This window comes from Drosophila pseudoobscura, chromosome 4 (genome assembly GCF_009870125.1).
Source record: "Drosophila pseudoobscura strain MV-25-SWS-2005 chromosome 4, UCI_Dpse_MV25, whole genome shotgun sequence".
NCBI classification, from domain to species: domain Eukaryota; kingdom Metazoa; phylum Arthropoda; class Insecta; order Diptera; family Drosophilidae; genus Drosophila; species Drosophila pseudoobscura.
The window spans coordinates 5,688,729-5,704,796 of record NC_046681.1 but is presented as its reverse complement, the minus strand read 5'-3'; the positions used below and the strand labels follow the sequence as shown (position 1 = coordinate 5,704,796).

Here is a 16,068-nt window from a genome sequence, read left to right as displayed (position 1 = left end):
TGTGACTCTCCCATACGATACCCCAACCCCTCTCATAAGACCCCTTCTTTATGAGCATATCTCCTCCGTGTCTTGCATTTATAAAGAGAGTTCTCCATAGAGTTCTCTGCTGTGCTGTTCGGTTGCCTGCTTTGTATGCAAGACGCTGCACTTGCCACTTGCAACTCACCTCCACAATCGTCGCACATGAGTCATGGACAACAGACGAGTGCAAAAGGGTCTAAGCCGGGCTTGAAAAACTTTTGAAATGATTCGACCCTCGTACACTGAGCGAAAATCAGGGAAACCTCAGTAAATGTGTGAATATACGAGTATCTAAGGAATCAGAGTCTCAGATGTGGAATTATTCGGTATATAGTAAAGGATTAATCGATTTCCTAATCAGAAGTTATGTCTTCTATGCCTTGATCATCCCTTTTGAGGCTTACATCTTCAAATAAGAGGAGCAAATCATGTTCTTTTCCAGATCTCGTATCTATTCCTTCCCTGAATTCCCAGAGCAATCTCTCCAGCTTGTAAAAAATCCCAAGATACATTTGAAAACCACATTCTAGTGTGGTCTGTTTCCCCAGTGTGTGCTTACCTCGAGCATATTTATGCCTTAGAACCTGTGTCAACCCTTTGGCTATTGCCAGAGCCCCAGCAGAGCTGTTGTTCAACTATTCTGCCATCTCTGGGTATTTTTTATGATGCAACGTGACTGGCAGAGCAGAGAGTGTTATGGCTACTCCGTGGCTGGCTGCAGACTGTTGGAGATTGAAGGCCTGGCGGCAAGACAGCTGACTTCGCAAACCGATTGGCGATTGGGGATTGTAGGGGAACACTCAGCGAGACCAAGAGACTTGGAGTAACTAATGAGCGCCATTAGAGAACGGAGGGCAGAGTTCAAATGACTCACAGCGGAAGTTGTAATTGCAATTGGACAGTCAGACGTGCCACACACCACACCACAAAGCACAGCATTCGCATTTGAAGCGGAAGCGCTGAAGAATGAGTTAATTTATCTCAAGCAATGCCCTGCCCCAAGGAAAAGAGTGCCGTTCATCAAAATTATATCCAGAAATAAGCACAAAAGAGTATCCTTTCTCCCTCGCAACGATTTAGCATTTTTATTATTATCAAATTGGGCGACATGGCAGGCATTTGAAATGCTTTTCCCTCTACTGCCAGACTAATTAAATAATAAAATTTGCAAACGTGATCACAACAATCACAGCCCGTCCCATCCCTCCACACATCGCACGTTGCCACATGCCACACATTACAATCAACACGATTCAAATTAAAAAACCACGTACACCCCATAAACCCCGAGAATGGTGGGGCGAAACAGCCCCTAGCCACAACCCTTTGAAACTTTCTCCGTATCTCTGTCTCCGCCTCATTGGTCTGCCAGCTCACGTATGCGACAGGCATAAAAATTGATTACGGTGCGTATGAGTAACGTGACACAGAGGAAGGAAGGATGTCTCCGCCAGGATGCGCCCCCACCGCGGCCTTTCCCCAACAATTAAACAATGCCATCTCGGGGCCAGAGATCGTAAAAAGCGAAGCACTCTCAAGTGCTTTTAACGGCGGCAGAGCATGAGCTCAGTTCGGACACGGACTGACCTTGAACTTACACTGAACCCGTGGCCGGTATGGGTCGAAGCTGAGACATTGTTTACCCACCGAAGCGACTCATAGCCGTAGATTGGGGGGCTCCAATGAAAAGCCTCAACCAGTTGCCTCGCCTCGGCATAATTTGCATAAGCGACACGCAAATTAAAATGGAAAACGTGTTAGATGTTTATCGAAAAGTGAGCCAATGCCTGGGATATTGGCAGGGCATAGACAAGGAGAATCTGAAGCAGCGATGGGAGGGAGGGACTAGCGACTAGCCAAATGTTTAAGAGCAACACAGAAACAGAGAATCTACTGGCAAATAATTGCAATGCCTGAGGCGTCATCGCGGTATCTAATATCCGTAAATTAAGCGGAGAAAAGGTGCAGATACAAGTCGCGAATCAGTGACAAACAATTGCTGGAATCGTGGCCTCCAAAGGGGAGATATCTCAACGCCTCACATCACTGGCAAATAATGTGTCTTCCTATTTGTTTTCCATTTAATAATCGACTATGCCATCGCATGAGGTCATGTCTATATGTATCTGTATCTGTAGCCAGGGGAATTAATGAACCGCATGCCAATGCTAATATTGGCAGTGCCGGCTTTGAACCCGGGCTCAATTTGCCCGGCCAATAAATACAGACGTGGCTCAATTTGCCTGGCCAATAAAGCAAACTGCGATAAGCATTTAACTCGAGATAATTACACACTCGAAAACGGCTTTCGGTAGCCAGCCAGCACCTTAAATGGTAAGAAAATTGAGCGGCAAACAAAGCGCTTTAATTTGCAGATTATAGTGGAAGATTAGTGGACCTCCCACATGGCAAATGCACTGCGAAACTTATAACACCATTAGCTTTCTAGCTAGCCCCAACAACATGCTTAGAATCCATCTCCTGTCTGCCCTTTCAACTTTCATTTTCGCAGTCAACTCGCCGGATGATTCATCGGGTACTGTACTCGACGACTAATGACTGCAACAAAGACAACTTCAAGGGACAACAGCAGAGTTGCTTTAAGAAAAGAAATAAAGGGGGGAGCTGGAGCCGGAGCCGGAGCCGGAGAGCGACCCCCAATGAAAGGAAACGCGCGCCAAACTCTAAAAGTCAGACATGAAAGCGGGGGACACGAAATGGCAGATGCAGAAGGAAGTAGGGAAATGAAAAAACTCGTAGAAGAGAAGCAGAAAATGGGTAACAAAAAAAATTAAGAAGCAGCACAGCAGAAACATTCCCCCAAAGCATCTAAGCTGCCCTTTACGCTCCTCCCTTCCCTCCTTCCATTGAGCAGGCAGCCAAAACCTTTAACAACGACTCTCAAACTGTAAGAGTGTGGGCAGGCTGCTGCTGCCGCTGTTGCTGTTGTTGCACTTCATTTGCACGGCGAAGGCAACGAAGCGTTAAACGGTTATGCATCAGCTGCCAGCGACACGCAGCCAGAGAGAGACAGAGAGAGAGAGAGAGAGGAGGGAGAGAGAAAAGTGCGATAGGGAGAGATAAAAAGTGCAGCAAGTCGCTGGGGCCATATGCTAAATGGCCAACGCAAAAACACCAGCAACAGCCACAGCTACAGCAGCGTTTGCAAAAAACAAGAAAAAACAAAAAACAGAAAATCAAAAGCTGCTCGAAGCTATAGATACCCTTTAGACTATACTGCTACTGCTATAAAAACAGTAGCCAGATATTAATGAAATGGTTGTAAGGACCCTCTTTTTCAATATTGTTTGGGTATAACTTTATGTATCATCCTCTACAGCTACAATTTCTGCTCATTGTTTAGATGATCCATAGAAACGTAGCAGTTTTGCCTAGAAAGACCTGTTTTCTGAATGATTATTCCTATAAAAACTATACATATTATATAGAGCTATTATCATAGATGTAAACGAAGACGAACCAAAACTATTTTATAACATCTATAATAGATGTCTTTACAATGAGGGCTTTGTATACACTCTCGTTTATTAAAGTTCATCCTTTTTATTCTCTCTGATATTACCTCAAAGATTCGTCCATAAAAAGAGTAGCCAGATCTTGATAAAATGTTTTGAATCATATTTTAAGACGTTCCTTTTGATATTTTTTGGCCATAATTTCATGTATGATCCTCTATAAGTAGTAGCCCTCTACTCATTGATTGGATGATACAGAAAAACATATAAGTTTTTCCTAGAAATACCAATTTCCGTAGCATTGTTCCTATTGAAACTTTACAATATCATAAAGTCGGCATGGACTTATAAACTTTGTATGCAAATATCTTCAAAATTGGGGGTTTAACTAATACACAGTCGAGCAAAGGTGTGTTTGGGGTCTATCCCGAATAAATATCTCTCTTATATTAGCTCAAAGATCCCTCCTTCTCTCTCTGCTTGCCAAACATATCCTCCACATCATTAGACCCCACCATCCAGAGGGTACTCGCAGCAATGGCAACTTTAATTTGACTGTCAATGTGGCTGTTGCTGTTGCCTCTGCTGTTGCTGCTGCCACTGATGCATTGCTGAATTTATTGCTGACAATTTGCAGACACAAAACAAAGTTCAAGTTCAATGGCAGTGCAGCCCACAAAAAAGGTTTCAGTTTTAAGCATCTAGCATTTCGAAATGACTTTAAGTTTGTTCAGCGGTAAAATCGCCAGTTACTGATAGCACGGTATCGGGAATGATAAGAGAGTGCTGCCCCGATAAGGTTAGACCTTCGATTAGCTGTGGTGGTGCTTTGATTACCGACTGACTTAAGTGGGTCGCCAGTCGGTGGCCAGTCTTGGAGGTAGATTTATGACCAACGGGCGACGGGTGACATTTCTACACATAATGTTGCATAAATCATGCTGCAACGAATGCTGCCCCCCCACTTGAAAATTGTGGCAGACACAGCGGATACCAGCCATCAGGCGACCATGTGTTGCCAAAAATGGTGCTCTTGTACGAGAGCGTATCTTGTATCTGTATCTGTGGGACTCTGTGGCTGCTGCTACCCGTGGGCGTGTGCACTTTGACCTTTCCAATGATTTATGCCCTCAACAGCAGTAGGAATATGCCACAATGCCACAGCCACTGCATCTGCCACAGCCCACAGCCCACACTGCAAACTGTAACTGCAACTGCAACACTTGACATTTTGTTGTGGATTTACATAAAAAGGAACAGGAGAGGAAGGGCCAGGAGGGAGAGGGGAACAATTGTAACAATTGTCACATGGCTTCCATTCCTGATTTATTATGCGGGGGCAGGGTCATGCCTCCGCCTTGTGCCCGATTTGCATAGGAAAATCTTCTGTTGATTGATGAAGCATCCGTCCGGCCTTCGAGAGAGAGTGAAAGTTTCACCCAAGGATGTGTGGGAGGGCCTGCCCAATGACTAATTGATGAAGGCTGCACTTGGGGTCAGGCCGCCATTGAGGCGTCACATATTAATTCCCAAAAGGCAACGTTTTTGCGGAGGTCTAACGAGTTTAACCTCTCGGCCAAACAGATAAACTATCTTCAAAGTTGATGGATTTTCCACGAAAATTAATGAAAATGCTAACCTGTGTGCCACCTTTTTATGATGGAAGTGTGCCTCGTGTTGACTCTGGTTATTATGAGCAGTAGATATGATAGGGTATTCCATAGATACTACTTTTTAAAGCCAAAATAACGCCCTTTTCAGCCCTAGAATTGAGTTTACTTTCTCAGAAAACCCTCCTTTAGCCAAAGTGCCATTCTGTGTTCCTTTTGCAGATTTCCTGTTTCGAGAGATTCCTTTTGTGCACCACACACATCACTTTTGTATCTTAATTCGATTTCTCATTCGTTTCGAAGCCGCCCGACTGCCTGCCGCTGCCACATAATAAAATGATTAACAAACTAATCCGTTCTGATTGTTTCACACACACAAACAAAGATACAATATATCGAGAGACATGAGCATCCATTGGGTCTTGAATGGATCGCAAAGAAACTCGAGAAAAAATAGCAAATCATCATTAAAAATCTTGGACAACGGGGGAGCCAATCCACAGTCCACAGTCCACAGATCCACAAAACGAAAGATACATCCAAGTCCGAATGGAATTGCCTTTGATCCGCCGCTGCCGCCAGTCCACTGCAGTTTTTTGTTGTATTTTTTATAGTAGTAGAATGGAAGGCTCCTTCCTCTCTGGTCTCCAGTGAAAGATCAAGATTGCACTCTCCATTATTTGTACAATTGTGGAAGCTCTCTCGCTCTCTCTCTCTCTCTCTCTCTCTGTGGCACTGTGGCCAAAGAAAATTATTGCTACTTAGATAAATTCGCCATTTGGCTAATGGTCTTCCCCGTCTTCCCCTCTGGCACAAACTTACGCTACCCCCATCGCAGATTTTGCCCATTTTATGGATTTTCCATGTGGAAAACTTACCTGCAACGAGAGAGAGAAAGAAATGTAAAGGAAAATTAGTTGGAGAGTCTATAAAATGCAGCGGAAAAGGCATTTAATTTCAAGATTGGTTTTCGTACAAGAGATTTGAAAAGATATGCACTTCAAGAGGGAAATGCTTGATTAAATCTTAAGCTTAAATGTTTAAACATTCAAAGATATTTTAGCAAGTTTTTTTAGAGGAATCTTGAAAGATTAACTATTATTAAATACAAGTGAAATTCGTGGGAATTTTCAGTAATTATTGGTAAAGATTTCATTGGAGTTTCCATCCCAGCATTAAATACATAATGTAAATCTTTATACCCTAATTTTAAAAAGTCGAAAATAACCCTAAGCTCTGCCATAACTTCTCCATTTATGCTTTGCTTTCGAATAGTTATTCCCGTATCCCTTTCTTGTCATCTGATACATTCAAAATATTTCTACAGGCCCCCAAACCGATCGATCTGCTTCAAAACCATTCCGAAATCGCTTAACAAACTCAATCAGAATTTACGAGACGCATTCTGTGCGTGGATTGTCCAATTTATCCCTTTATTAAAGACACTTTTTGAGCCGAAAACAATCAAAACAATGACTTGTCCCCGTGACACGATCATTGGCTATTCAAGTGCTCTACGTTTCCCCCTCTTTAAATTTCCATTCTTCTGTTTTTTATTGATTTCATGGCAAGACCGGAAGCCGCAAGAGAGGCACGTTCGGACAGAGACCAGGGACAAGCGACCAGAGACAATGAAGATGCAACCAGTTTGCTCGATGACGACGATGATAATATAATATTTGAGTTGCGTTAAGTTTGAAAATTCAAAGCGACAGAGCGAGAAAAGCTGCTCCCCCCTCTTTGTTGCCTATTAAACAAAAGTGGGATGGGAAATGGGCTATGGTCGTGCGGCCTTCTCTCTGGTTTCTTCTGGATTCCGACTCTGTTCTGTGTTCATTTGTTTGTTTTGATTCTGGGTTTGGACTGGAGTTTACTTTTGCTGTGCTGATTTCCTCGGGGAGACAGACCTACAGACAGTTACAGAAGTGGAGACGGACTCGCACTCGCACTCGCACTCGTCCTTCTGCCTCCTCGAACAACAAACAAGCTTCATCATGGTAACGTCTTTATTTCTCTGTCTCTTCCCCATCTGGTGGCAGGAGATGCCACCATGCCACCATGCCACCATGCCTCTACTCGTTTTTTGTGCCTTTTTCCTTGAGTTTGTCTTGTTTTTGCGGTCGGAAACAAGTTTTTGTTGTGTTCTGTTTTTGTCTTCTGTTCACTCGCTCTCTGTAGGTCTTTTGGGAGCCCTGTTAAAGAACTACAAACTGGTTTGTTCAGCCAGCAGCCACCTGTGACGGGAGCCCCCCAAAAAAATGCCCCAAGTCCAGGCGCACCGACAGCAAAAATTAACAAACGACTCGAACAACACAAAAGCAAACACGTGCCCCGAAAGATCAGAGGTGGGCTTTGGCTTCTGCTGACTTGCATAGTAAAATGTATGATTATTCTCGTACTTGAATGTGGATATAAATATTTATAATTTAATTACAAATTGAATGCAAGCGGTAGATGAAAAAAGAAACAAGTAAGACGGCTATAAGTCATAGATCTATTGACTTTAATGTACCTGCTGTCAAAGATCTTTCGACGTTAATATACCTGCTACCCGCACTCGGGATTTATCCCAAGAACCCTTCTAGAATAAGTGGGAATATCATTTGTACTTTTGACGATAAGAACTCTAGACAATATTATACGATTGCTGTGAATTTTAATACATTCGTAATTAATAGTACTATTTATGGGTATCCCAAAGCTGGGGTTCTTATCTTGCACACCACAAGGGTTTATCTTGTTCTTTAATGACTGAAAATACCATGCAAAAGAGAGCCTGATCTGTCCTGACATCAAACTTCTCTCCTATCTTCCCAAAATAAATAATTTCATACAAAAAACACCCATGGAAATGGCTATAGGTATTCCCAGAGGGATGATAATCCATAAACTATGTACTCTCATAGATCAAAAATGCTTTCCTTGGCCACAATATACCCTGTCGCTTAATGAGTACACAAATCTATGGAAATATTTGGGAATCATGTTCGAAAATAAGCCCCAGTACGAGTACTCGTAAATCCAATGTAGCTGTCATGTTGCCACTGACAAAAAACAAACTGCAGTTGAGAAACAGATGGAGACGCAGATGGAGTTGAGATATTAACTTTGAGATACTCGCACATACACACACACACACACATGAGATTCGGAGTTGAAGTCACATTTGAGATATTCAGTTAGTCAACCAGTTTCTTTGTTGCAGCACTGCCGTGCCGCTTGTGGCACAGTGGCAATTACTATCTATGAGATACAAATATATTGCATGTGGATTCAGCGCGCGCTGACAGGCAGGCAGCAGGCAGGGAGCAGCAGCAGCAGCCGCTCTCCACACAATCGCTGGCCAATCGCCAGTTGGCCATCTCGTTTATCATACAGCAAACGGTTTTAATAAGCGATTTTTCCGATAGATAAAGAACCCAACAAGTTGTTTAAGGCCCGGGCCACGGACCGAACTGGAGCTGGCAATTTGTTGGCATTTTGTCAGGCCCAAAGATTTATTAATTATGCAGCAGAAAGACTCTCGAAAGTAGAACACAAACGGTTGATGAACCGTCCTTGACGGCCATAATGAGGCCTCTAGCTGCTGGTTAATGTATTCTGTTCGCCATCAAAGGTGTGACATTAAAAGGTGGGAGCAATCCATCAGAAATCCCCTCAGAAACCTGCTCTTTAGAACGGATATTCAATTCGATTCATTCCATCACCCTTTCCATTGTGAGGTCTGTCTTTTTTGGTCGAAAACCATTAGAATAATTAACAATCCCAAGCCGTCAGGTGATTTCAGCCATTTAACACTCAATTGAAGCACTTGATTGAATTGAATTGAAATTGTGAGCACAAAAAGCCTCTTTACATTCATTAATTATGCTGGCCCTTCTCTTGAATGGTAGGAATAATAATAACAATCAAATTCACATTAATCATAAATGAAGTGACGGACATGGCGATATACCATTGAATTTCTATACTTTTTGTAGTTTTACAAACGGAAAAGCATTTGCTTCTAATGCTCGTAATGGAAAATTGTGGATAATTCTGATAATTTGGTATCACCTTCCCGAAATACTCTATAGATATTAGTAATCTCTAATCACTTTATACTCCAGTTTTTCCCTCAACCTCGACCATCGTCATGATGATGACACATCGTATTTCGTTGGCAATTGCCAAATATGTAAATTGAAGAGTAAAAAACATAAATAAATCAACAAATTAAATCAATTAAAAGCAATCAACTTTTAGCATTCAACAATTGAACCCCATCGTTGAACTCTTTAATCGAATTTTTTGATATTCTGATCTCACCTATGACATGGTCAGAGCTGCTTAAACTGTAGCACCTATGAGCCATTCTGTTAAAACTGTAAGAGCCTTTCGGGGGGAATGTTTTTAGAATTTTCTCGTACTTATTGAATACAAATAGTGTATTATATTATACCTTAATCAAGTCAAAACTATCTTGTATTTATCGATTTTACTATCGAAAATGGGGAAAACTATCGACCAATATGGAAATCTTATAAAAACAATCAAATCTTGTACTTTTATAGCTTCCAGAAATCTCTCCACTTGCATAATGCCATCAAACCCATTCATATTTATTCCAAATAACTTTTCAACCATTAAAACTGAAACAAACTATCTTAGTATATCGATAATTTATCTGTTATTTGCAGCTTATAACGATCTTCATCATTAACTATCAACTGAGAGGCTGCCGCCTCTGTTCGCACGCCATCTGACAATTTCACTTTTCATTTTCATACTCCCTCGACGGCGGGCGGCTCAAGTTACCTACTAACCCAAGTCTCTGTCGCTGTTGCTGGTGCTGTCGCTGTCCCATTCCCAAGACACAGTCCAGTCCCAGACCCAAACATTGGGGTACTGGCTGGCTGGGGGCAGCTGCTGCCGAGCTGGAGCTGGAGCTAGTGCTCATAAATAAACATGAAATAAACATGAAAAACGCCTTAAAAAACAAGAGCTTGTGGCGTCGCAGAGGCTAAGTCTAAAAACCGCTTTAAAAAAACGCGCCAAAAAACAAAACCTTAAGAAAACCGAGAGATAAAAAACAAACCATACGTACTCCACTGTGTACTCGTCCGAACGGACGGCATTAATGGCAACTTTATTTGTTTTGAAAGCTGACATTGATTGGACCCGCAATTGGCGACGAAATTGTTGGTGTAGTCTGCCTTTTGGGATCGGCCAGGTATCGAGGGGTTTATGAATGGGCATCGAGTGTGTATTTTGTGATCCCAAGGAGCAGGCAGTGCTCAAATATATTCAACACGCACCGAGTGTTCGTGGGTTTTAATTGGGGTCAGGTTTTGGGGGATTTAATGTGGATAGTTACTGATTAATTCATCAAGAGAGTGATCGATGATATCGATTCATTTTGTGGCACGAAATTGTACATTTCCATCGCTAAAACTACACTCCAATCCTGCCTTCTCAGGTATCAAAGTATCAATGAGATTTCTATATAAAGAAAACACTCTATAAATCATCATCGTCTTGCCTTTTGCAGGGCATTCCCATGGCTGAGCAAACCGCATTGAAAGCTGGCGATTTCTTTCGTGGACATATCAATTGCATGTTCTGCGAAATCAGGTCATCAGTTTTGGTCATCAGCAGTCGCAGCAGCAGTTGCAGCAGCAACAGCAACAACAGATGTTGTTTGTGGGGTGCTGCTTGCACCAAAACGGACATAGTCGTAGGATTAAAATCAGGAACTGTAATCCATGGGACGTGAACCTAATGGGAAAGACGTTTGGGCCAGCGGTGGCTGTTCGTTTATTTAATATGCCAGAGAGCAGAGCCAGAGCCAGAGCCAGAGCCGGAGCAAAGGAGGACCCCGAAGGCCTTAAGACAAGCGACAAATGCAGGCAGGCATGCAGCTCCAGCTCCAGCTCCAGCTCCAGAGGCACCTCATGCAAGTTTGATTAAATCAATCAGTGGGTAAAGCATCTAACGGCGACTGACAGTCGTACTGCTTCTGCCTCTGGCTTCTGCCACTGCCACTGCCACTGCGTCTGCCTCGGACTGTTGCAGTTGCATTTTCTGTACGAGTAGCGGCTGCAGTTGCAGTGGCATTGTTGGTCAAGTGTGGAGGTTGCTGCTGGTACGAGTACGAGTATGTACATTGCTTGGCCATATTCGATGACTTGCATTCGTAATGCCATAGCCGGATGAAGCGAATGCCAGGTGAAGACATCACCAGGAACAGCAGAGAGGAACGGAGAACGCAGAACATGGACACCATGAAATTTATAACAGTACCAGCAAAACATGAGGGAATTTGTTGAATTTATAGGAAATTTATAGGAATCTAATATTCTGTTCTGCTGAGTTTATACGCTTCTTGATGGGGTGATTGGTAGAGAAATATTCATTCAAAGAGTTATTTATTGTTTTTTTGGCACTTTTTCTTAATAAATCGATAGCCACATCGATCGGCAATTGATTTATCGCCAAAAACCGATTAATAATCGATGAATTATCAGTCGCTACAGATCGAATGACGTTACGTTCAATTTTATGACTATTCTAGTGGCATCGATAAATGTTCAATACTCTGATCGATTTATAATCGATTATTGATCGCTTTTAATCAAATTTACATCACCTGTTCGAGCTCCTCTTGCGGCGAGGCGGCCAATGTCAGCGAGGGTTGGCCTCCCCCTGCCCCCCCACTGATCGGCGGACACGACTGCCGCTTGAAGTCCCTCCGGATGGCCAGCTCGTACCAGGGAATCAGCGGCTTGCTCCTCAGCGTCGTCTGGCAGCCGATCTTGAAGTCCAGCGGATCCATGTACTCCGGAGCCATGCGATTCAGATCGCTGACGGCCGCATCCGCCGAGGCGTAGATATTCCCCACCGACTTGTTGCCGCCGCGATGCGTCCGCCAGTGCCCGCCGGTGGCCATGTCCAGCATGGAGCCCACGGGCACATCGTGGCTGCGGTGCAGACCCGCCGCCATGCTCTTGACCCGCATGTGCCCCAGCGTGTGGTAGCGCCGATCCACGGCATTCGGGAGCATGGGCATGGCGTTGGGGACCACCAGGAGCTCATCCTGGTCGATGGTGGCGAGGCTCTGGCTCGTGAAGGACCTCTCCAACAGCTCCGCGCTGTTGCTCCGCTGCGTGACTATCGGCAGCTCGTACAGATTTAGGCGTGTGCTGGTCGGCGGCCTCGTGGGCGTGGCATAGATCTTTGGCTTGGCATAGAGGCTCTCGCGGCGCACGGGTGCGGGCGGCGGTAGGCCTGTGGGCGAACGGGGCGCCTCCGTGAGAGACAGCGTCATGGGTCGGCGACAGCCCGTGGATCCCACGGAATTGTGGCGCAACGTGGGCGGACGTATCCTCGGATCGCGCTCCCGCTCCCGCTCTCGCTCCTGCATATCGAAACTGATCTTCGGTAGAGGCGAGTAGCAACCCCTCTCGGAGCTGTCGTAGGAGCTTCGCAGGCCGCTGTCCAACCGACGCTTGGGGCTGTCCGGTGCGGTGTACAGGAAGATGTGCTCCTCCTCCCCCGCAGTATTGTAGTCCGGGGTCTTGGGCGTGGCACTGCTCTGCAGGGAGTCCAGGGAGAAGCGGGAGTTCTTCTTTGCGTTCTGGTAGTCGCAGGGCATGCTCCCGCCGCCCGAGGAGCTGGAGGCGTCAGAGAGCGGTCGAAAGCCCACGGGATTCGATGTGGTGCTCGCATAAATCGGCTCCAGATCTCCTCCAATGGTTGGTGTCCTCACGGGCTTCGCCCGGGCATAGATCTCCTCGCCATTCCCCTGGCTGTAGGTGCTCCTCAGCGACACTGTTCTCTTCCTCTGGGGCTGCAGTATGTGCGGCTGATGGGCCGGTGGCTGTGAGGAGGCAGCCGCTTCGGTGGCCTCTGCGGCGCGTATGGAACAGGAACGGGTCAGACCCCTCGCACGGATCGTGGCATAGCCATCATAAATGGGCGCCGCAATCGGCGACGGAGGCGGTCGACTGCTGGTGCTGGCCGCAGACATCGTTTAGAGTTGGATTTTTCTTAAGTTTCGGATTTCGATTCGAGGGGTTTTCACAAGTTTTTCATTTTGGTTTTCGTCGGCTGTTCGTTGTTCACTTTAAACATTGATTAATCGCTGAATTGAGGATTCAAATTTATCATTTATTCATTCGACTCCGGGGGTAACCCAGATAGATATTTTTTAATGCTGCCCCCCCACTGCACTCGCTCGCTGTTCATTGCTAGGGAGGCCCCCTGCCCTCCCTTCATGGTGGCATCAATCATTTTTAATTGAAGCATGGATTCATTCATTGAGCGTCCAATGAACTCCACGGGACACGCCCTGGAATCCTCATGATGCCTCAAATGTGGGAGTTGATGCCTCAAGAGTTGGAGATGATATTCCTCGAAGTAAGAGTCACTCGAATCGTGGCTGTCCCTCAACTTGTCTCTGGTTCTCTGGTTTCTATGGCTAAGACGCCTCATTAACGCCTAATTAGCATCTATTTCACATGACAGGTTTTCTGATTGACAGCCAAAAAACTATCGCACCTCAGAGCAAGTTAATGGAGCAGAAGCACAATGGAGGAGATAGATTTGGGAGATGGATGTAGGAGGAGGAGGAGAGGCCAGGCCTAATGGATTCGACGGCTTTTCAATGTCAAACTGAGGAGCACGTGAGTGGAATCTAATTGGGCGGGTGTTACGAGAGCTTTCGATTCTACAGAGATCATAGAAAACCCACAATTCTTTAGCGAAGAATCCACGATTACCCGGAACTGCATTTTGTTTCGAGTTCCCCAACATCTTATAAGTTTTATCAACTACTTGACACATTCGACTGACACCCAACGAGCACCCAAACTCAAACACACAAACGAGTATCAATGTATCTACGTATCTATGCTACTCGTACAAGCATGTGCCATGTGTGGTGCGCTGCCATTTCTGTAGCTTTTTCTGCCTGTCAATTGGTTTGTTAGTTCTTTGGCCTGCAGCAGTCGTTGACACTTGAGAAAGAGACAGCCACTGGCACAGCCACAGAAGGAGGAACGGAACACTTCTGGTGGCAAGGCGAAAAAAAGCTGCCGCCTGCTGCTGGCCAAGAGGCTGGTCGGGGAGACTTGGGCTTGACTTCGGGCCTCTCCGACAATAACAAGGAAATGCAATAAACAACAATTTTCTAATGTCATCAACATATAGACGATGACGACGACTACGACTACGTTTCGATGTTTTCTGCTTTATTGTTGTATTTTTTGTCTGGAGCTGGAGGTCTCTCTCTGGACAGTTGTTGTTTTTAGCACTGCGTGAATTGGCTGTAATTGTTTTGATTGCACTTCATGGGGTATGCCACAGCGTTCTGTGCTCTCTCTGCTAACTCTGTTAATAAACCACTTTAATTGTGGGGCCTGGAGTCCAGGATGTGAGGGAATGTATATCATTTTAATGTGGATGAAGTAATTAAACACGACATTAAAGTTCTCCAATAATTAGGGAGAGACAGAGAGAGTGTCAGAGAGATCAAAGATAAGTGCAGGAATCTGAGATAGGAATAAGTGTTGTATTTTAAAGGGGATTGGATTGGAACAATAAGCTCCAAAAAGAACATACTGCCATAATTGCCAGACTTCATAGAAATTCTTATAAAACTACGGGTTGTACGGTGACCAAAGATTAAAACTTTAAGTTTAAGGCCACATTTTCAAGTTCAACCTTCAACACCGACATATGGGGCGTGCCACCAAGACTCAACAGCCTTAAAGTCAAACAAAAACTTTTAAAACTTTATAAAATGCAACAAAAAGCAGCCAAAAACTTTGTTTCAAGTCAAACTTAAGTCTGAAAGTCACGAAAATGTGCTGAAAGTACATTTTCAACAGCCTTAGATTTGGAAAAACCACTGCTGTTTAATAGAAAGACCTGAGAGAGCTGTAATTGCAACAGAAATGCGACTATAGATATAGAAAACTATCTCCAAAAATATCATAAAAACATGGGTCATCGGTGAAGAGTGAACTCTGGAATATAAAGATTTTATAGCACAGACCGTATACACATTCCCCGACAATCCACAGAGCCATGAACACACATACACACATAGTACATATGTGCATAGATATATAATAAATTTGAGATGCCTGCCTGCGATTGTATCGCGGCAATCAATCAACCTTTCAATGCAGGATCTCAGATGACAATGTGAATCACCATCGACGGTTTGATAAGCACTGCTGCAGCCGACACTTGGGCCAGCGACAAAAAGTGTTGCAGTGGCAATGCGGAAGTCTCTTGAAATTTATGAGCTGCTATGCAAAAAACTAATTTCAAAAGAGCACGACAGACAGCAAAAGTGGCAGAGAGAGTGACTCAGCCTCGGGCTAAGAGTTTGAGAGGAACACAAGGCATAGTTTGAGAGCCACAAAGTGTACACTGTACAGTCCGCAGTTGGACAGTTGTAGAGCCACTGCAGCAGTCAGTAATTTCAATCAAACCACGTCTCAAGTCGTGCAAATTGATTCGAAAATCAAAGGCGAATATAAATCAAATTTTTGTCGAAAATTTCAAGCACCCACAGGGCATCAGAAAATCAAAAAGCTCCCCCTCCCCAACCCCCGAAAAGTGACTTTTGTGGGTCATGTGGGCGTCTAATTGTTTGAATTTTTGTCTTTAGCGAAAAACTATTGTCTATTGAAATTTATGCAATTGCAGTTTGCATTGGCATTTAATAGTCTTTGTTTCTGTATATCTTTCAAGGGAAATACTACATAGTATACGAGTCTTACGAGTCTCTGTACGATGAACTTTTGTGGCCGCTTGGAAATGCCAAAGGTTCAGACTGATTTCCTGTGCGGAGGCGTTTTTATTCACTCTTTTTCTTAGCCATTTTTTAGCCTCGTTTTTCTGTGGCTGTTGGTTTATCTGTAACGCACCTTTGACAGCAGCAGCAGCTCAGCAGCAGAAGGAGCATT

General features: G+C 44.3%; 1 protein-coding gene across 11 annotated transcripts in view; it reads right to left on the bottom strand.

Moving 5' to 3' along the window:
• Positions 1 to 16,068, bottom strand: part of sick (sickie) — a 207,843-nt gene that overhangs the window by 3,874 nt on the left and 187,901 nt on the right. Inside the window, exon 2 of one of the 11 annotated variants that reach the window (XM_015181239.2) lies at positions 11,739 to 13,232. The exons of the other annotated variants lie outside the window; for them this stretch is intronic. Within the exon in view, the coding sequence (XP_015036725.1) occupies positions 11,739 to 13,118 (1,380 nt within the window). The 5' untranslated portion in view covers positions 13,119 to 13,232. The remainder of the gene's footprint in view (positions 1 to 11,738; positions 13,233 to 16,068) is intronic. 11 annotated transcript variants of the gene reach the window in all.